Source organism: Myotis daubentonii, chromosome 9 (assembly GCF_963259705.1).
Source record: "Myotis daubentonii chromosome 9, mMyoDau2.1, whole genome shotgun sequence".
Lineage (NCBI taxonomy): Eukaryota > Metazoa > Chordata > Mammalia > Chiroptera > Vespertilionidae > Myotis > Myotis daubentonii.
The window spans coordinates 57,784,849-57,807,051 of NC_081848.1; the positions used below are offsets into that span (position 1 = coordinate 57,784,849).

General features: G+C 51.0%; 1 protein-coding gene across 1 annotated transcript in view; it reads left to right on the forward strand.

Moving 5' to 3' along the window:
• Positions 1–3,136: 3,136 nt before the first annotated feature.
• SLC6A5 (solute carrier family 6 member 5) overlaps positions 3,137–22,203 on the forward strand; it is a 43,483-nt gene continuing 24,416 nt past the window's right edge. Inside the window, exons 1-7 of the mRNA XM_059710861.1 lie at positions 3,137–3,199; positions 3,506–4,030; positions 6,682–6,820; positions 9,334–9,465; positions 9,797–9,970; positions 15,422–15,563; positions 17,910–18,042. Of these exons, the coding sequence (XP_059566844.1) occupies positions 3,137–3,199; positions 3,506–4,030; positions 6,682–6,820; positions 9,334–9,465; positions 9,797–9,970; positions 15,422–15,563; positions 17,910–18,042 (1,308 nt within the window). The remainder of the gene's footprint in view (positions 3,200–3,505; positions 4,031–6,681; positions 6,821–9,333; positions 9,466–9,796; positions 9,971–15,421; positions 15,564–17,909; positions 18,043–22,203) is intronic.

Sequence of the window (22,203 nt, forward strand, 5' to 3'; positions counted from 1 at the left end):
CGCGGAGCCTTGGAGGAGGCTGGGGGGGCGCCTTGTGGTGCAGAAGCCAGGGCTGCTGGGCCGCCCCTTCAAGTGCTCGCATCCTGGTTTGGCTCCATGAAAACTGGGATCTGTTCTGAATGAAGCGCCGGACAGGCCCCTCTCCCCAGGTCTCCCCGCGGCTCCCAGAGTCCAGGGTGTTTGCCAGCGCCCACCGAGTCCAAGCTCGCGCCCCAGGCTTCTGGGCTCCGCTTGCTCTCCCGACCACACTCAGCCAAAGCCCACCAGACCCACCCCTGTCTCCTTCACGAGCCTGGTTTCCTTCGGAGCGGAGCGGGCCTCCGGGGAGAATTAGGAGCTTCTCTCCCCGCCCTGCCCGGCCCTGTGAAAGGGGCTGGGAGATTTTCTAGGGTCAAAGGAGATTTTATGATTTTCCGTTTCCCCGGCTTTAAAACTGGGAGTTTCCCAAAGGTTGTCAATGCTAAATGAGATAATTCATGGAAAGCTCTTGCGCAGTGGTTCCATGTTGAGAACTTAGTACATTTTAACTCAACACTACAGTAAACGCGGTCTGGAACGCGCAAGGCAGCTCTCCAGGAGGGTCTCTTCAGGGAACCTGTCTTCCTTCCCTCAATATCAGTGCGGACCTTGGATCCCCAGCCCTCTTCCATCAGCGGGCCCAGCGGGCGAGTCTGGGAGCAGAGGCGTGGGAACGCCAGAGAGCCACTGGAAGGTGGCGGGAGGGGCCTCCACGGCGCCCCAGGCACCCACCACAATCTGCCGCTGCAGCTTCGCCCGGGGCCCCGCGGCATTGCCCTCCGCTGCGTGGGGGCGGTCCAGCCGGTGCAACCGTGCCAACCCTAAGGCGGCGGGTGGGGATGCTGGCGTGGCCACGGGAAAGGGACTGAGTGCTTTCTGTAGCTCCCCATGGGGGGGGGGGAGGGGTTTCCCGAACCAGGCCCCCAGGAAGGAGGGAGGGGAAGCGGTTTACCTACAAATCCCTTCTAGTCTCCAAACTAGACCTTATTTGTAAAGGTGTTTTCCCTGTTTTGATGATAGCCATTGCTTTACACCCAAAGTAAAGTCCCTCTTTTTACCGCCACGGCCACCCCCACCCAGCTGGAGTAGGGCGGCACATCTTCCCACGGCTTCCAGGACAGCCAGCCCTGCCACCTGGCTGCGGGGGGGGGGGGGGGGGGGGGGGAGAGGGGGAGGGGGGGAGGGTCACGCTTCCAAACCAGGCCTAGCTGCGGTGAGTTTTTATTGAGAGGGCTTAGAAGAAAACATGAGTCTCCTTTGACTTTGAAAGTGACTAAGAACCAGGTCGGTGTTGAAGATATTTTCCTTTTTATTTCTTTAAAATATGTTCAGAGGAGCTTAACAAATACACTGAGAGCAATCGTAATTTTACCCAGGAATTTCTGTTGTGTCAATAGAGATAAAATAGGAATGCAAATGTTAGACCTCAAATTTTAAGCGAAAGTCCAGGATCCCTCTAACACTGGTTGTAGGGCTGTGAGAATCTAAGTCCCCGTACACGCAGGTGGCTACAACACCCTTATCCAAGCAGCACCCCTGTGCGGCAGCCATCGCAGAGCTGTGGCAGTACGAGCCGACCCCCGATCGTTTGGGGGGTAATATTGTGGAATCCACTGCTTGCAGATTTGGAGAGGCAGCTACGGATGTAGTAGCAGAGAAAGACAGAAACATGAGGGTGATTTAACTCCTTCCCTCGCGCCCACCTCGGCAGCCCCATCCGCTCTGCGCCTTGCCTTGGGTGCAGTGGGACGTGTCCTTCCCATGTTTTCCGTAATTAGGGAGAGGCAAACTTCTGTCATCTCCTGCCGCCGCCGGCTTCGGTTTAGTAATCAGACCCACATGAGTCACGCTGAACACGCAGCCCCCCTCCCTCCCGAGTGACAACAGCGGGCCAGCGTACTCACGGCTGTTGTCCCTTTAAAACTCGAATCCATGGGGGTAATGATTTATCAAACTTGTATTATCAAGAAAATGTCAAACGAAGGGCACCTTGCTTTGCACTGACGCAAACCTCGCCTTTCCTAAGGAGATATAGAAAGCGCCTGCCTCTCTTGCTGGAGCCGAACCCAGTCTTGTCAATAGCTGGTTTCACTCTCTCTACCTATTCAGTCTGCTGCCGGTGTCAGACATGGTGAGTGTTTGCTTTTTTGTTGTTCTTTTCAGAGAGGGGGCTTCGGGGTTAGGAGGAGCAGATTCGTTTTGAATACTTCTTTTTGAAATGTTCTGTACATTTTGGAAGAAGGAGGGAGGACAGTCGTCACAGCCGTAGTATTTGCACTTGTGAACATCACCTGAGGTCCAAAAGAGGTTTCTGAAGGTATGGAGCTGAGAGGTTGGCGGGTCACCTACCCTGCAGATTCTTAGCACCTACCCTGCGGATTCTTAGCACTGTCCTCGGTGCTGAAATCAGATGCCCATAGGAGCCTTAGTGGCTCTGGGTCCTAGAGGATGAGATAAGAATGCTTGCTGGAGTCAAGGTACTTAGATTGGTGCAAATTAAGGAGTTCTGCTATGTGCACTTGTGCAAGAAGATTTGATGAGTGGTGTGTGGATGAGCTGAAGGCAATATGGTTATTCTCACAGTATAATAGTAATTATTGGTACTAATGTTTAGGAAACCTTGAAAGATAACGAGAAGGAAGAAAGCGGACGGAAAAACCACCGCTGGTAGTTTTTTTAATTTGAACCTCAATTGGGAGAAATCAAATGAAAATTAGTCATGAGTTTTGGTCCATGAAGGATATCAGACTTCTGTGAATGTATTCTGGGTTGGAGGCGGGCACTTGGCATGTTCTTTTACATATCTGGGAATCTGGGAGTGAATGTAGATTGTGTAAGATAACAAACCTGGTTACTGTGCAGTGTTTTAAGTGTGCTTTATCATTGTTGTTGGGTTGTTGCTGCTATCCCTGCCTTTGCTACCTGGCGGGCAGGGCTGGATTTTGGATCACTGGGATTCGCACCAACGATTTCGCCTGAAATCCTCGCAGGTGCCAGGGCATCAGCTTTGTGGCCGCAGCTTGTCTATCGCTTATGGGGAGAAAAAAAAGAGGCAATGTGCATTGTTGAATGACAAAGGAAATGGGGCGGAAAATTAAAGAATCTTTCTACAATGGCGATGGGGACATGGGCACCCTACAGCCGTGATGTGAAATCCAAAGAGAGTGGAGAGCTCATGGCTGTAGGGCTATTCTCACCCTCCCCTTTACTGCTCCAAAAAACCATTTCTGCCTCTTTTCTCAGTTCCACTCCGTCAGGGAGGAGAACGTTAGCTTCCTTATGTCATCTGGTTATTGAGCAGACAGGCAAATTGAAAAATACTGACTGCAGTTTTTCCTGGAAAAGGAAAGAAAAATCCAGATTTCAATTTGTTCCCTAGATATTGTGTTTGGACCTGAGCTGTGAACATAGCTCTATATGTAGACACAGGTTAATTTCAAAGCTGCCTTGATTTTTTTTTTGCACCTATTTCACGTTGTATGTGCAGGATTGCGGTGCTCCCAGGGAAATGAATAAACAACCAGCCAACAGCCTGGAGGCGGCGGTGGTGCTGGGCCACCACGAGGGTTCATGCGCGCCCAGGACCAGCCCGGAGCAGGACCTTCCCGCAGCCTCGGCCACGCCGCCCAGTGTGCCCAGGTCGGCTTCCACCGGCGCCCAAACTTTCCAGTCCCTCGACCCCCGAGCCTGTGAGGCTGAACGCCTGGGGTTGGGGGCTTGCCCGAGACCAAGGCCGCCGGCCCCCTCCGCGGCTCTGCGGGATTTGAGCGAGACTCATGGCGCACAGGCTGCCCCTTCTGGGGGCGCAGGGCCAGGCAACGCGATGCATTGTAAGATTCCGGCCCTTCGGGGCCCGGAGGAGGATGCGGACGTGAGTGTGGGCAAGGGCACCCTGGAGCGGAACAATACCCCAGCCGTGGGCTGGGTGAATATGAGCCAGAGCACCGTAGTGCTGGGCACGGATGGAATCACGTCTGTGCTGCCTGGCAGCGTGGCGACCACTGCCGCCCAGGTAAGCAGGTCGCTCTCGGCCCGCGCAGTCTCCTGCTCCCCAGGCGCGTGAGGGGAGCGGGCAGTGGCGGGTGCACGTGTGCTGATGCGGAGACTGGTTGGCAGTGTCAGGTAATGGGTGCTGACAGCAGCTTTGGGGCTTTGAAGCTCGCACTGCGCTGGGGTCTCCAGTTCAGGGCAGGAGGGCTGTGGTGACCCTGCCCCGCCCGAGGGATCGACCTCAGGACCTGCCGCTCCCTGTCTCTTCCCAGCCTCAGTGGGAGCAGAAACCGGGCGCAGCCTGATTAAGCAATTGAGGCATGTGTGTTCCTACCCCCTTACGAAGACACAACCCTCACTTGCCAATAACTGGGTCTTTAATTACTTTTCTTAATTAAAAAAAGGAAGAAAAACCCAGAGGAAATAAATATTCGTTTAAGTTTTGTAGCCTTTTCACTGTGAGTTACCATTTATCACATGAGAACTCATTTGATGAGAGCTGGGTTCACAGGAGCCTGCTGCTGAAAGTTAAGTTTCAGGGGTTTTCCAAAAATAAATTTAAAAAAAAGAAAAAATCTGGTACCTAATTTTGTCATCATAATTTTGTATGGGTCCCCCCACCCTCAATTGTATAAGCTTCGGGCTCCACAAACCTGAAACCAGCTCTGCATTTGATCCTTTATGCTCAACCAGAGGCATGAAAACCCCACAGAGCAAACCCCAATCCTGGGTGAAAGATAAGCAACTATTCCCGGTGGCCCCTTCTCCCACACAGGCTTCATCTTCTTCCAGTTTCCCCCAGTCTCTCTCCTTCCTCTGATCTCTTCTTTCCTCTGTCCCATTCCACCCGCTTCAGCTTGTCCCTTCCTGCCTTTCCACTATCTCCTCTCCTCCCTGGGCTCAAGGGCTAGGCATGTATGCAGTGGTGGGTGCCTAAACCAGAACATCCACCTGGGTGAGATTTTGGATTTATATAACCCTTCTGTTTGTAGTCACTCTAGTGTTTGTTCTCGTTCGTGTTCTCTCACTCTCTCTCTCTCCTTCTCTCTCTCTCTCTCTCTCTCTCTCTCTCTCTCTCTCTCTCTCTCTCTCTCTCTCTCACACACACACACACACACACACAGTTATCCACAGACCCATGCAGCAGCTCAGCTGTTAGAGTAATTAGAAACGAACAGACACTTTGGCTCTTCCACCCTGTCCTTGTTTTGGGGGGCCACTTCTGGAGTGTTCGTCTGTGTGTATTAACTGCTTCTGACAGCATGTGCCCACCAGTGTAACCCCAGATGGAGGCAGAATTTTGTTTCTCGTGTCTTCTTAACCTCCGCACTGCGGCAAAAGCCGCTGGAACTCCCACCCTTCCAGCTCTGGAAGAACGGGAGGTGGGGGTGGGGCTAGTACATGTGGGAAGGAATGTAGGGGGATGCTAAAGATGTTCAGTGTAGATCAAGCCCTGCATTTGCCTATTTTTAGCTCTGCCCATCTTTTTGTTGTTGCCTTTCTGACACCTACCTGCCTTTCTCCCCACCACTTCCTCTCCTCCTGACAGCTGCTTTTTCATCCTCCTCGGCCTGTGGACCAGGGTGGGACATCCTGGGTTGCTAGGATAGAGGTGGAAGGTGACTGAGGAGATGAAAGCCATGCAGAGGCTGGGTCCTAGAAGCTTTATGGGGTGCCTGGTGTCCTGAACATTTTCAGAGTTTTAGTTCAGGTGGCTTTTCTGTTTAGTAGTTAGACATTCCAGAATCATGTATGGCCCTCCCAAAAGCATCTTAGTGTGAGTTTGCAGAGGTGAGCCCCAAAGCTGGAGCTGGAAGGTGCTCAGGGCATAGCTGTTCTAAGCCCTTCATTTTACAGATGGGAACACAGAGGCTCAGATAGAGCAAGTGGCCTGGGGGACTATATAGCTGGCTAATGGTGATATTTAGATCAGAATTCAAGGTGTTAGGTGTCCTATCTCTTGCCATATCCACTTCTCTATTATCCCCCCTTTTTAACCCACACATCTCCCTCCTACCCATTTCCCTTACCCCCATGCTGAAAGTATCCCCTCCCCTAAATTAACCAACCAGGCAGATTCTGCCTGCAGGCTTTGGCAGAGAAAGGGAGGCAGGGGCTCTGGCTGGCTTCAGGCATTGCAGTTCTCTCTCTGGCCTTAGCACAAGCTCCAGAGGGAGAAAGAGCTGAGGAAGGGGTGTGTTGAGAGGTTTGGGGTGGGGAGGGGTGGGTTGGTTAGGGACCTGCTTGCTGGAGACTCTGGGCATGACATTGGGGGCCTGCTTGCCTAATAAACTCTTGGTCAGGGGTTTGGGGATGGAGGGACCTGCTTGCGATCAACCAACTGGTTCAAGGTTTGGGGAAAGCTGCTTGCTGGTGTGTCCTGACTGCAGGATTTGGGCAAGAGGGGCTCAGGGGTTGTTTAAGGTGGATCTCAGATCAGGGCTGGGAGCCTGCTTGCCGAAAGAGTCTCAGTGTAGAGTTGAGGGGTGAGGTTCCTGCTTGTAGGTGCATTCCCTCTTCAGAATTGGGGTCCTGCTTGCTGATGCATCCTCGGTTGAAAAGTGGGGGCCTGCTTGCTGGGAAAGACCCTCAGCAGGGATGGGGGGCTGGAAGGGGACCTGCTTGCTGACCAACCTGGGGCTGTTATCCGACAATGTGCTTTTCCGCCCCCAGGAGGACGAGCAAGGGGATGAGAATAAGGCCCGAGGGAACTGGTCCAGCAAACTGGACTTCATCCTGTCCATGGTGGGGTATGCAGTAGGGCTGGGCAATGTCTGGAGGTTTCCCTACCTGGCCTTCCAGAACGGGGGAGGTATGGCTTTTCCGGTCTTTCCGCCTGTGGCGCTGTGGGGTGGGCACTTGGGGGTTGGGGGAGGGACCCAGAGCCCTAGGATGGGCCCCAAGGGGAGGCTTAGAACAACCTCCTCACACTCCAGCCCCATCCCCTGAGGCAACAGGGCTAAGCCAGAGGGCAGGAGCTTCAGTAACTGTTTCACCCTAGATCCAAGAGGCTTTTACCTGGAGAGAGTTTGGGGAAGAGGTGGGCCCTCGATCCCCCCTGGTTCTGTGGGGAGGGGGGGTCTGGGTCCTGAGCCAAGTGGGCATTGATGCAGGGAAGTCCAGACTCTGTGTGGTGCTGGACACCAAATTCAGGATACTTTAAGAGTATGACTTGGAAATCCCAGCCTACACGGGAGACCTTGGGAATGGGCACTTGGGTGGTGCTGAATGCTGACTGCTGGCAAACCAGGTGTGAGCAGAGAGGGGCTAGGAGCTGTGCTCTGAAAACCCTCTCAGAAGTATCCCCACACATACATCCCCTTGGACACCAGCGGCACAGCAAAATCCTTTAGTCAAAGTGTGTTTCCTTTCATTTGCCCTAACTGGGTGGAAGAAATGCTTTTGAAAGACAAGCATTTCTGAAACGGTGAGGACACCAGTGAGCAAGCACCAGCTGCCAGGCCTCTAGGCTCTGCTGAACCTCTCTGTGCCCTTGAAGGAGGGACCCTGGCTGGCCCTCTCGATGTTGAGGTGCCCAGGGCCAGTGGCTGCCCCCCTGCTGGTTGTTATAATAGGAATTTGCACCTGGAACTCCCTCCCACAGCTGTTAAACTTGCCTCTCACCCCATCAGGTTAGGCAGCTTAAGTTTTGTTTTGTTCTGTTTTTTTGTTTGTTTTTTGGGGTTTTGTTTTGTTTTGTTTTGTTTTTGTCTCTTGGATGAGCTCCAGGCGGAATTTGGTGCAAAGGGACAATGGACACATACTGCACCACAGGACAATTGAAAGGGAAAAATATGTTAATGCCCCTCCTCCCAATTCCAAATTAGGACAAGTTGACAAGTACTTATGAGGATTACAGAGCATTTGCAATCTGGGTGCCCTGGAAACTAAAAAAATGTGTGGCCACCCAAATAAGGGCACCACAGCCGGGTTTCCAGGTTTCTGCTGTTTTCCTCAGGGAGTCCCTAGACCAGGGTGCAGGAACTGGGGGAAGGAAGGTGCTCTAATAAAGCTTTCAGTGACAGGAAGGGCAGTAGGTACACAGGATCACAAAGGGATGAGTTCCAGTCAAGCCAGTTTGATCAGTGAAAGTGCCCTGGCTTTGTTAGCCTGGGATCTGCAAACTGCGGGGCAGTGCACATGCCCAGGTTCCAGAGCTGCTGCAGAGCTGCGCACCCAGCCAGGCCCTGGAGGAGAGCCCCACTTTTCTGCACTGCGGCTCCCAGGCTCTGAAGCCCTCAGCGTGGGGTGGAGAGCTCACCACCTCCTTCCTAGGAGCAGAAGAGGATTGCACAAACCACATCATGACCCCTAATTTTACTCCTCTGCAGCCCAGTGCTGCTGCCTGCCACCAAGCCTTCCTGGCCTGGAGAGTCTCTAGGTGACCCGCCCCCCCCCCCCACTCCAACTCCCCCCCCACCCACAGGAAAGTTCTCTCCTCCAGACAGGAAGTTGGGAGGAGGGTGAACAGAAAGAGTACCCTAGGAAAGATCAGCTTCATTCCATTGGGCACAGTGTTCTGGGCTCTGTCACCACTAGTCCTGGAATTGGCCTGACCCATATTGCAGCGCTTCCTGGCCCAAACCTTTTCAGAGAACATGGCTATTCCCCAAGCCTTCAAAAAACCCCTACAGAATCTTCCAAGGGAAAGAAAGCCATAGTCTAGATGAGATACCCACATAAATATTGTCAAGTGCTCAGGGCCTGGGGGGAGAGACAGGGAGACTTCTTGGAGGAGGAGGTATTTGAGTTGACCTTGAGGAATGGAAGGGACTTCTTATGTGGAGAGGGAAGTTGAGAAGTCTGTAATGGCTGCAGTGGTGGGAGAGGAATGGGTGCCTGGCCACCTGTCTGTCAGAGCAGACCCCCTTGGCTGGTAGAAGGTGTGCAGGTAACCAGGTAACTTGGGTTGTAAGCCAAGGAGGGCTCCCAAAGTCTCGCTTCCCAAATGTTAAGTCCTTGGAGGGTGGGGGTGCTGTAGAGATGATGAGATTTCACCAAATCTGACTCCAGCAATGAGTCAAAGGCATGGACTTGTGGAACACAGGAAGAACTTAATTTTGGGACACGGAAGTACTACAATTAAAAAAAGAAGACTAAAACCCAGCCAGCACACAATCCTAGCAGCTCATCCAGTGGGGGTTGAGAAAAGGAGTATGTTCGCAGGGAACCCTTGTGTTTTTTATAAGCGTGAAATGTCTTCAATGTCCCTGGGTGCCTGTGGTTGAGCGGGACCATCAAAAGCTCTCTGTAAAGGAAAGGGAAAGTGGGCCCAAGCCCGGCCTTGGCCTCCCAGGGCTCTCACTCCCATTCTCTCTTCCCAAGGTGCTTTCCTCATCCCCTACCTGATGATGCTGGCTCTGGCTGGGTTGCCCATCTTCTTCTTAGAAGTGTCGCTGGGTCAGTTTGCCAGCCAGGGGCCAGTGTCCGTGTGGAAGGCCATCCCAGCCCTGCAAGGTGAGTCCCCCTGCCTCTCAGCCCCCTCAGACTCACATTGCTCCCTCCGGCCACAGGGAGGGAGACCTGCTTTGGTGATCAGTAGAACTCACTCCTTCCTTCTTTATTTGATCAACTTCACCTCTGGGTCCCACTAAAGTATGACCCATGACCACTTCTGGCACATTCCATTCCTGGCAGAATGCCTCGATGCCCTTTGTAAACACACAGGTCACCACTATTAGTGTATCCCTCTGTACAAGAGAACCAAGACCTGTCCCCACCCAGCCCCACTGTAAGAAATCCATAGGATTTGGGATGAAATAAATCCCTGGAAATTTTGCTTCCACAGGCTGTGGCATTGCAATGCTGATCATCTCTGTCCTAATAGCCATATACTACAACGTGATTATTTGCTACACACTTTTCTACCTGTTTGCCTCCTTTGTGGCTGTGCTGCCCTGGGGCTCCTGCAACAACCCTTGGAACACGCCAGACTGCAAAGATAAAACCAGACTTTTATTAGGTAAGTTTGGATATACCTACATTAGGAGAAGTACTCATTCATTCATTCATTCATTCATTCATTCAATGAAGATTAATTGAGCACATATTGTGTTTGCCTGCCTTATGCTAGGTGTTGGGGGCACAGAGATTTAAAACAACAACACCAACTATACTTAATTCTAATATTTAAGGAGCTCATGGCCCAGAAAGGGGTCATAAAATTTTTGTGTGCTCAGGAATAGCTGGAGTGTTTGTTTTTAAAAAATGCAGATTTGCTGGCTCACCAGAGTCTGATTTATTAGATTTGGGGTAGGGAGGGTTGGGAAATTTGCATTTTAGCAAGGTCCCCAGGTGACTCATATGCATAGTACAATTTGAAAAGCAATGAGGTCCTAGAGTCTGGGGGAGGGGTACAAGTGATTCTGGGTCTACACTTCAAAATACTGCTCATATGAGAACAGGCACTTCAACTAAAGCCCTTGGTAGAAATGTGCACAATGTAATAGTAGAAGAGAGGAATTCTGCCTGGGAGACAAGGGAGTGTTTCTTGGGGTTTCAGACCTGAAATCCACGGGCACATGAGGACTTGGGAGAAGTGTCAGCTTGTTGGGTCAAGGGCGAGTCGTAAATGTGAGGAGACACAGGCTGGTTCGTGGGCAAGGCTTCTTGGTCCATAAAACATCCCAGCCCCAAGGACACGTGTATCTGTGTCATGTAACTTCTCTCCTCTGAGTCTGAGTTTCCCTCATTTGCAAAATAGAAACAGCAACAATGTCCTTCATCCTGCTCACCTCATGGGATTGCTGCAAGGAGAAAAGAAATGAAAGGATATGATGATGGCAGCTGGGAAAAAAAGTATAAAGCTCTACAAATGGAAGGTGCTAATTCTATCAGTCACCTTCCAAGGCTCTGGTCCTTTTAACAGGCCCCATATGCAAGTGGTGTCTTCTCCCCAGGCGATCTGTAATTTCCCTTAAGCTGGGCTGTGTTGAGGGCAGAATCCTGTGATCTCTACAGACTGGCTCTTATTGCTGGCCCCCAAATCAGCTCTTTTGCCTTGGCAGAACTCAGACATTATTTAACCCTTGGGGTGTGTTTAAGAGAGAAAGGTGTGTCCTTCCCTCCCACGCCCCCAGAGACAGGCACATACAGTCGTTCACACTGGAGTATTTTCACACACATGATCACGTACATACTTACCTGACCAAGTTCCCCTGGCAGAGGCTTTGAGTAAGACTGGAGAAGAGTTAAAACTAGGGACACATGCCCATAGTTCAAACCCTGTGCACCTGGATGTGCTCAGGAATGGGGATGGGGATTTGTGGCAGTTCCCAGGTGTGGGGCTCACTAGTGGTATGAGCAGGAGTAAGTGTCTCTTAGATTCTCTGGGTCTCAGTGTCCTCATCTATGTAATCTCCATGTTGACATATTCTTAGGTTTGAGCAGTGGTTTTCTACCCAAGCTGCTGCATATCGGCTGTATACCTACTGTGTACCAGGCACGACTCCAGGTGTTTGGAATATACCAATAAATAAAATTCACCCGGGGAACTAACAAATTGAACCGTCACTAGTGTCCATGCCAGACCAATGCATTCAGATAATCTGGGGATGGAGCCTAGGAGTCTGTATTGTTAAGGTTCCCCAGGTTCACCCAAGGGTAGGAGGCACTAGGGTGCAGTTTGCCCACATCCTGGTGGTCACCTCTGCAAAGCTGCTGTAGAGAGAACCCCACTGGGCAGCTGTCCCCAGATGTACAACTGAAAACCACCTGCCAGATGGCTCTCTGAAGATGGTGGCCATGGTAGGCAAAGGGCATCTCCCAGGATGTGGGGCCTGGAATGGAGAAATACCTCAACATCATTCCAGAGCCCAGCTTGTTCATTCCAGATTGTGCCAGGGAGGGGAGTCGCTTTTCAGGGGAGTGCCTGCTGGAGGAGGGCTGCTGCCTTGATTCAGTGTCTGTGGGAGCTTCCCTGGGGACTTCCCTCAGGGACCATGTGGGTCATAGTGATCAGTGCCTGCAGCTGTCCCCCGGGAGGGATAGTAGTTCAGCAACACCATTCTCTTCTACTAACAACATCCACCAATATTTGTGCGGCACCTTAACACTTAATAATAATACCCAGCATCACTTACTACATGCCAAGAGCCATGTTAAACCCTTTTACTCATATTACCAGTGTCAACATGAACAATAAACCAACATATGGCTTGCAATATTATTTTCACTTTACAGGTGATAAAAACTGGAGCTCAAGGTCATAGAGATAGCTCTGTGGTAGATCTGGGATTTGAACCCAAGTACCCTCCTCCCAAGACCCTGGTCCTAACTACCATGCTAAATGCTTCCCAATCTACAAAGTAGCTTCATAAATGATGGCCCTGCTATTCCAAATAAGTGCCCAAGAGTTCCAAGGGGCAGGTAACATGACCTCTGTTTTGCAGGTGAGAAAGTGGGCTCAAAGGCTCAGAGAGTGGGAGTGTCAGGCTGAGTCACAAGGTACAGCCAGCAATAGGGTTTGGGTCTCATGACTCCTGCTTATCTGCTCAGCCAGGGCCCCCGAAGAGTCCCAGCAGTTTCTACCCCCTCAGTCCTGCAGGGTGACCTCAGCCCAGGTGTTCCCTACCTATTTGTGGCTGAGTTGGGATAAAAGGGAAGCTTGTCTGAGTCAGAGACACAGTTAAGGACTATACATGATTGTTCATTGCAGCCACATTTCCAGTCTTGGAAAAATATCAGAAACACACATGTGATAAAAATTCAGTAATTACTGGATAATTCCATGGTTCTAATAAATTGTAGTGCATCTATACGATGAAGTTTTCTATAGTCATTAAAAATGAATATTCATAAAATATGGAGAAATCCTCACCATATTGTGTTAAATGTAAAAACAAGATACAGACTTATAGTGTACTTTTATTATTCTTAAGAAAATATGCATGGATAGAAGACATATAGGAAGATGATACACAATCTTTTCACTGGCAATTTGGGGCCATTCTTTTCTACATTATCTGTTATGGACATGTATTTATTTTATAGTTCTGTATGTGTATGCATGTGTTTTGTTATTTTTTTAAAGCAAGCTGAGCACATAAACTAGGCCGGGCACGTGAATGGTACCTCTGGGTTTGTGGAGTTTCCAGTCTGGCTCACAGTACCCAGGAAGCTTTAAAGGCAGAGTAAAGACACTGCACAGCTAAGCTCCTAGTGGACTGGTACAAACCAGAAAAGCTAGGCAAGCTCTCAACAGAGAGACAATGGACATTTCCCACCCTGGGAACGTATGGACAGGCTAGGCAGATCTTATCTCATTTTTAAATATTTTCATTTGTTTGTTAAAAAGCAAATGTGTGTGTGTGTGTGCACGCGCGCACACCCCCTCTCTGTTCTTTGTTCTCTACACACGTGCATGTTCCCTTACAAGGGCCAGGCGGAAGTAGTATTGGTCCTTTGGGGTCCTGGGGTGTCGTAGAAAGGTGATGATGGTCTGACTTGCGGAGACACAGGCGGCTTCAGAGCCCCACTGCTCTGATGGACAAGTCGGGAATCCAGACAAAGGGTATCTCAGGCTCTCTCCCAAAGGGCCACTCTGAGAGAGAAAACAGAACCACTCCTTCCCCGATGCAGTGTTCCACAAATAACCTCCCAAGCTCACCCTCTCCTTCACAACCCTATAATCACCCTACCCTGTGATAGCAGGCAGTTAGTCCCAGGAGAGAAGGGGATGAATCGCTGCCGTTCTGACCTTCAACCATGGCAGGGAGGTATTTAATTCAGGTCCTTCTCAGAATTGCTAGGGACCTACTCCCCAGGAGCCCTGCCTCACCATCCAGATGCTGGGACCAGGTACCCACACCAGCCCCAGAGACAAGCCCTCCCCTAGTTCATGGGTAGAAGCCATTTGCCACACATCCTCTCTAAGGTGTACTAGTATTCTGTAAGAAAGACTCTTCCTCAGGGGGACTCCACCACCCAGGTATCTGTATTGGAACACGGATAATCCATGCCCTGCCAAGTGAGACCAGTGACTGTTCTGTGAAATTAGGAGCTTAGCTGGGCCATTTAAAACGGAAACCACATGAATACCATTTCTATTTCTGGAATGGCTTAATTTTCATTAGAACTTTAATTAAATGACTCCTTTTCTCCCTAGCCTTTCATTGCTTTCATTTATTAATAATTGCCCGAGTAAAGAGAATCCCTTTCAAACAGCTTCCAATTTAGAATGATCATTATCGCCGCTCTTTGTTCAGGGTTGCTGGGCCGCAGAGCTCTCTGATGACTCGGCAGGCCCGACCTGACGGCGCGGAAGCACGCTTCTGCCATCTGGCGGCGAGAAGGGGTATTGCAGGAGGCTGCCGGGAGCCCTGCTGCAGTGCCGCAGGAGCGCGTGACCTGGTTCTGCAGGCAGCAGTGACCCAGACACGCAGCTGCCTTCGTGCTTGTGCTTCACAATGGCAGTTTGGGGGACAAGCAGTTTGGCATTTGCCCGCATGTTAGGGATCTTTTCAGTCTTAGGGGGTGGACGTACTTTTGGGCGGGAGGGCAAGAGATAAATACTGTGTTTAGGGAGAGAAAAGGGATGTGGATGGTGCTTTAAGTGTCTGCATTCAGGTCGCTGCTGCGGGGAAACAGATGCTTCCTCGGTGTTTGATAGTTATCAGTTCGGAGTCCTCCCGGAACTCTCTGTTATTTGATTAGACTAAAGAACAAAACAGTGAATAAGAAGGCATTTTGAGGACGCTAAGAGCAGTGGTTCTCAGCCCCAGGAGCTTTTGCAGGAGACATTTGGCACTAACAAATTCATCCCCAGGGAACCCCTGGGTTAGGTCCTGCTGCAGAGCTCACAAGCACACCGCATGGTTGCTGCCTCCACTAGCCTGTGTGGGTGTGTAGGAAACAATGTCATATGTACGTACTATGTGTCATTCTTACTGCCAGGCTGTGGATTCAAGGTGAACGTACAAGGAAGCCTTCTGTGGCAGTAGCTCTAATTAAATTCATCTCTGCAAGCCATTTACTTTCTGTGGAGTTCTGAGGACTTGGGTTTGAGTCCCAATTCTCTTCCTCATTAGCTGTATGATTTCAGGAGTTACTTAACCTCTTTGAGCCTTTTCCCTCAATTTAAAAACAGTGGTAATAGTACCCACTGCATAGGCTGTTGTGATCGTTAAGTGAGATAATGCCTGCATATGAAGTGCTCAGTGCAGCATGAACCTCACGGAGAGTGTCTATAAAGGAGAACCACTGTTATCTGTACGACTCAGGGCTCTGGGGTCCGTGACACATAAAAGGTAATTCTGCGGTTCATCTCCATCTAGGCTGGTTCAGCTAACACTTTCCCGAAGTTACTCTTCAATGCCTGGCAAATCTTTTTGGCTTTTGGTTTTCAATTGCTAAGACTCCTGGGTATATTTTCTGCATAGATGCCATCGTGTTTCCATCCTGTCCTCTCCTACAGATTCCTGCGTCATCACTGACCATCCCAAAATCCAGATCAAGAACTCGACCTTCTGTATGACTGCCTATCCCAACTTGACCATGATTAACTTCACCAGCCAGGCCAATAAGACGTTTGTCAGCGGGAGTGAAGAGTACTTCAAGTAAGATGGCTCTGTGTTACTTTCTCAGAGAAGCCCAGTGAGGTCATGAACCCTCGACTTGCAGAAGGAGGAGGTGTGGTGGCCCGAGGGGTGGGTTGCCTCCCTCTGCACCCTCCCTGCCTCTTCAAGTGATCACTGAGGAAGAGACAGTCCCCGGTTTGGCTTCTGAGAGCAGATTGTTGTGCCTCTGGGCCTGGAGGTGAGAGTTGGCAGAGTGCTGGTGGGGACAGAATCGCTGCTGCTATAATTCATGATGTTGTGACAAACACTTTGCAAAACCTGCACGCATTGTGATCTAAGCAGACCTTCTGTTGACTAGTTGTTGTTGTTGTTTTTTCTTCTGCATTTGAGAAGGAAAGAGGCAAAACGTCAGAAGCCAAGTCATGGTCAAGGATGTAAAGAAACGAAATCACTTTTAAAGAACAGTTTCACCCAGTTTTGTACTTTCTACATCAGTATTGAGAGATGCTGAAGATTGACGTCCAGGGACACTGGAAAATCCTCGGCCCCCACAGAACGATTTAGTCAAGTTCATGGGAGGTCAGTGTAGGCAGCATCCCCGCAGAGGGTACATGAAGAATGTTCTCTAGTTAGGCCTCCAGTTGGGGGTTGTCCACTAGTGTGCTCAGGGCCTTGGCAGGGGCGTTTGCCTGCTCGCCAGGCTAATGAGCAAAGTACAGAGGAGCAGGATTGTAGAGAAGGGTGGGGACTACGGCCAGCTGGAGAGGATGTCAGCCAAGAGCAAGGGCGGCTGCTGGTGCTCGGCGTCACATCCCTGTCTGTGGGAGTGTGGGCAGTGCAGCTAAGCTTCCATGTTACAGGTGAAGTCAGAGGTAAAATCTGAATTGTTATGTGTCTCCCACTTTAAATGTTAGCAAACGGAATAAAATAAAATAAAATAAAATAAAATGCAGTATCAGTGGGGCCCTGGGTTGTGATAAAAAGTGGTCACTAATATCTCTACTAGTTGTCTGGTTGCCGTCCATTTCTGTGTCAGATTTCTCTTCTGTGCAGACTCAGAGGGGACATGGTTGTCCCTGCAGACAGAAGGGGGAATGAGGCCGAGAGATGAAATAATCCCTTTGAAGATGATATAGGAGCAGTGAGGGTATGTGTGGACTCACCCTGAGCACTGAGAAACTGAGTCTGACTGGTGGTTAGAGGAGGTCTGACCACATAATCCACGGGGTTGAGTGTGTTGTTAAATATTTGTGAATCAGCTTTCTGTGGTTTTCACTAGTCCTCTGGGACCAGCCTTCATTTCCAAGAGGAAATATTAGGAGCTTCATCCAAGAGCCCTTTTTAAAGGGAGGTGGCTGAGGTGCAGTGGAATTAAGTGCTTTACCCTTGAACATGGGGAGGTCCTTTCATTGCTCAGGGAAGGTCTGGGAGCCCAGTTCACTTCAGCCCTTGGTCACTTCCCCTAAGCTCTTGAGCACAGGTTGCCTCAGACGTTGAGACTGAAACAGGCTCTGTCACCCCAGAGCATGGCCACCCCTGTTCAGAAAAGTGTGGCCAGGCTTTGCAAAACAGACTATCAGGTGATCACTCACTAGCTGGCTGAGGGAAAGTGGGGGGCGGTGCTGCTGCCTTCAGAAAGCTCTGGGCTGTCATGTCTGCAGTCCCGTAGAATCTGGGTTCTGGCTGGGCCTTTGTTCAGGTCACAGAAAACCACCAACCCTGCCCTTCATCCAGGAGGCGTGACAGGATTGCTTTGGAGTTGCAGGGATGGTAAGACTCTTACTAGAACTCACTGTCCTATAGCTGCCTCCCATCCCCAGGAGGGAAGCTGTTTGCTCACCTTTGGCCAGGCTCCCAGCTACTGCCAGGGACGTGGGATCTCCAGGCAGGTGGTGACTTCTTCAGCACACACAGACCCTGGACTGATTTTTACATTTAAATCTAGGCAAACACTATTGGAATGCACTCTCATGAAAAAGTAGAACAACAGAGAAAACACACCAAAGCCATTCTGGACAGTTTAGAGTTTCTGTTTGTGATGTGGCCTTCTGTAAAGACATCACCCTTGGTAAGGCCGTGCAGGGGCTGTGCTGGGACCCCTGAATGCCGTGGGATTTGTTGCCCTTCTCTTGGGGCATCTCATGGTGACAGTGGAGCTGACATAGTCTTGTATGGAGCCTGCCTGGGGCCATACGGGGCCTCCCCAGCACATAATAACAATAGGGTCGGTCCCATTGGTCTCTGCAGACAACCCCTCACAACCCGATCTGGTCAGGTCCCTGATGGGAGGTGAGGTGGCCAAGTTGGCTTGAGGCTGCTGACTCTGTTGGGAGATTAGATCCCGAAGACTCTCACCCCTCCCTCCTTTCTCTTGCCCACTCACAGGTACTTTGTGCTGAAGATTTCTGCGGGGATTGAATATCCTGGGGAGATCAGGTGGCCGCTAGCCTTCTGCCTATTCCTGGCTTGGGTCATTGTGTACGCGTCTCTGGCAAAAGGAATCAAGTCTTCAGGAAAAGTAAGAAACTGGGTTTACCTATGAGAAAGCTCTGGGATACCCAGGGGTGATTGTGTCACGAGCAGGTTAAAGGGCACTGGAAGGAGAGTCCCGAGAGGTGGGTGCTGTTCAGATTCTGGCCCCGGGCAGCTGTGGGCCTCGGGAGTGACTTCACTCCTGTCTGTGAAATGGGATAATAACACTGACGTTCAGGGCTTTTTACGGCTTAAATGAGACAGATGTGCACAGAGCTCCTGGGGCCACTACGGTTAGTTTCCTTCCTTTCTGTCGGCTACCACTCCGTTCAGCTGGTGGCCCTCCCTGACATGGCTCAGTCACCCTCCTGAACTAGATGAGTGCTGCTGGCCTTTTGCCTCTTGGTCTGGCTGCCAGGCTGTGACTGCTGCTACCACGATGCTGGAAAAGGATAAAAATTGTGAAGCAATCCCTTCTTCTCAACCCCGACCACCACACTCTCAGCCTTTCATGCCTTTCTTCCAACCCCCAACCCATGTGCCCCATGTGCCCCCAGCACCAACACTGACAGTCCCACAGTGGGATCTGGGTTGAGCAGATACTTGGTGACTTGCTGAGCCGTCGCTCGGCTGGCCCTTTGGAGGTGATGGGATTCCCACCCCAAGCTCAGGGCATGAAGACAAGGAGTCTGGACCCTCAGGCCACGCTGGGTACGGCCGGAGGGTCACACTGTTCTTTGTGATGGTTTAGGACGGCATTATAGCCACTGCCTCCCTCAGTTTAGAATGTAGCCCTTGGGGGTAGATTGTATGGGCTTTTTGAGCAGATTTTTCTTTTAGATCTGCTTCATTGAGATAGGTTGCCAACTAGGAATTGATGATTAGTTTTCTTAAAATGAGAAATACCACCAAAAATGATGACACTGCCCTCGAGCGTGCAGACATTAATCATGGAGCGTGGTTTGGAAGCCTGGGTGAATGGTGGCTGAGGCCTCTTATTATCCCGGGCTCCTTTGTGACTCAAATTCCACTGCCATTTCTAAGCAGCGATGTCCTCCTCCTGCAGGGAAATAAGCTCAGTTCCTCTTGCTCAGTGCCCTGGAGACAAGACTGGCTCATTGCTTCCTATGAGATCTCACTCTTCCTTTTATTTTTTAAAAATATATTTTTATTGATTTTAGAGATAGAGGAAGGGAGAGAGAGAGAGAGAGAAAGAGAGAGAGAGAGAGAGAGAGAGAGAGAAAGAAAGAAACGTGGATGAGAGAGAAACATTGATTGGCTGTGTCCTGCATGCCCACCCCCTACTGGGGATTGAGCTTGCAGCCTGGGCATGTGCCCTGCCTGTTAATCTAACCAGTGACCTTTTAGTGCATGGGACACAGCTCAACCACCTGGGCCACCGCTGAGCCAGGGCTCACACTCCCTTTTGAGCAGCTAGAATTCCAGAGGCAGGGGTGACCAACAGGCAGCCTGAAGGTCAAATGCAGCCCAAGCTCCTTTGTGACTGAAATTCCATGAACGCTGCCATCTCTAAGCGGTGATGTCTCCTTCTCCTCAGGAGCTAACTAATTAGTTAGCCCAGGCTGGTGGGGCCTCACCTGACCACCTGTTCAGGGCTCCTCAGTGAGGAGGCTGCGGCCAGATGTCAGGTGTTGGGCCAGCAGGCTCAGACCAGCCAGTCATTGCCACTCCTGCCAAGTGTAATTCATTACTGTTCAAGTTTAATTCCTCTGACAGTGCTTTCTGAAACAGGTGCATCCTGAAGCTGCCCTGGCACAGGGGACCAATGGGCACAAAGCCCCCTCGCACACCTGACTCACACTTAGGTGTGCCCAGGATTTATAAGCCAAACTGTGGGCCCTTTTAGTTCAGCAAGATCACGATCCACACACCATGGGCCCAGAACTGGGTGAGGCAAGCAAGTGCTTAGGGTGTGAAATGTAAGGCGGCTCTCACTCTCAGGTTCCTGCAGGTGCCAGTTGGACCCTGAGAGTGGGTGGCTCCTTAAATTTTCGACTCTCAGCACCTCACTCACCTTGCTGCTTCCTTTTTTAAAAAAAATTAATAAATCTTTATTGTTCAGATTATTACAGATGTTCCTCTTTTTTCCCCCCATAGCTCCCCTCCACCTGGTTCCCACCCCACCCCATGCCCTTACCCCCCGCCACTGTCCTCATCCATAGGTGTAAGATTTTTGTCCAATCTCTTCCCGCACCCGCCACACCCCCTTCCCCCCAAGAATTGTCAGTGCCTCACTCACCTTGCTTCTTCCTAACCCTGGCCCTGCCTCAGACATTTCTGATCTTGTGGTCCATGGAGGGGCCTTAATGGGAAAGAAGAACATAGGAGTTATTAAGCTTCAAGTTTGTATCTTGGCTCCAGCTGGGAGACCTTGAGTGAGATATTTAACCCCTTTTGAGACAGAACCTGAGCCTCAGTTTCCTCTTGAGCAAAATGGGACTACTAATAGCCGGTCACAGAGGGGGTCATGTTTGTACAGTCTCCAGTAGTGAAATGGGAAGCGTTGTCTCTGCCGGTTAGACCGGTACCATCCTTGGGGTTTTCTTCCTGCCACCTGCTGTCTGGGTCATGTCCTCTCCTTTGCCTCCTCCATCCTCACTTCCCACCAGCCCATGTGGTCAGGAGGTGACCCCTGCTGTTTTGGTGGGGTGGGGTGGTCAGACTGGTCAGGGCTCTGCCCCACCCTGTAGCATCTCCTCTCCCAGCCCCGTCTGACAGCTGGGGGAACAGCCCGGGTAGCCTGGGGCAGGCAGCCTTCCCCTGAGATGTCAGATGCCTTTGGTTTCATAACAACTTCTGTGTAGAAGGGCTTCCTTAAGTGGAAGGAGAGAAGCAGTTTGGCAGGAATAGGAGGGAGGCCTGCCTCCCCCAAGCCCCTAGCAACCCCTGAGCTTCTAGGCAGGATGGAGGGGTGACTTCTGTGGAGAGTGGGGTGGGAATAGAGGGGAGGGAGGGAAGAGGTCCCTGCTAGGAAAGGTAGCTGTGCAGAGAAAGGAGACCAGCCCATTCCCGGTCTAGCCAGAACGAAAGAGGTTGGCCTTGATGAGTAACTGGGTTTGGAGGAAGAAACAACTCATTTTCCTTAACCTGCACCCTGCCCCATTTCTGCTAATGGCAACACCACCCTTTCAGTTGCTGAGGCCAAAAATTTTGGGGTCATCCTCGCCTCCCTCCTTCCCACCCCTCATTCCACATTATTAGTAAATGGGTCAAAAAATCCTGTTGGCTCGTCCTGCAAAGCATTTCTCCTAGCTCCTGCGAAACACCCTGGCTGGAACCGTCACCCTCCCCTGCCTGGATTGCAGCCATGGCCTCCAACAGTGGCCCCTGCTTCTGCCCTGGTGTCAGCGGTGTATTCCCACCTAGCCACCGGGTGTGGTTCAAGTGTTAGAGCACCTCACTCCTCTGCCCCAATTCCTACTGCAGCTCCCACTCCCCACTGAGTAAAAGCTCTGCAGGATCTGCCCTCTGCCTGCCTCTCCTGCTGCGCTCTGCCCCAGCCACTCTGGCCTCCTGGCTGTTCCTGGGTCAGGTGCAGCCCTTCTCAGGGCCTCTCCAGCTGTTCCAGGCTCCAGTGTTCTCCCAGATGCCAGTGTCTCTCTCACGTCCTTCAAATCTGGGCTTTTCAGTGAGGCCTCCCGTGCATGTCCCACCCCCTTGGCTTTGCTCTACTTTTCCCTTTCCCACACATCACCTTCTAACATGCCACGGATGATGTTATGATTACTACTGGTTGCCAGTCTCCCCATCTGGAACGTAAGCTATTTGAGGGTAGGGGTCTTTGTTGTGTTTACCCCACATGTTTAATGAAGTGATCCCAAGAGTTATGTCTTAATCTCACCCCCTGCAACCCATTCCCTGCAACTTCCCAAATCAGTCCTCATCCCTGAGATCCCAGTGTCTTCCAGTTCCTGCCACCCTGGAGCCCCCTCGCCAGGCCGAGAGCCTGTGCAGCCAGTGCATGGTGGGGTCTATGTCTCCCTCCCAAGGCAGATGCCCAGGATGGAAGGTGCAGATGAGACTGGAGTGGCTCTGAGCCAACAGTGCTCACTCAGCGGTTGTACATGCCCATCCCATGGTTCAGAGAGGGTTTGATGGGCCAGGATGGGAGCTTAACCTCATCCTGTTTTTTAATGCAGGTTTTTAATGCATTAAAAACATGGTGTTTTTTAATGCATGTTTGGGT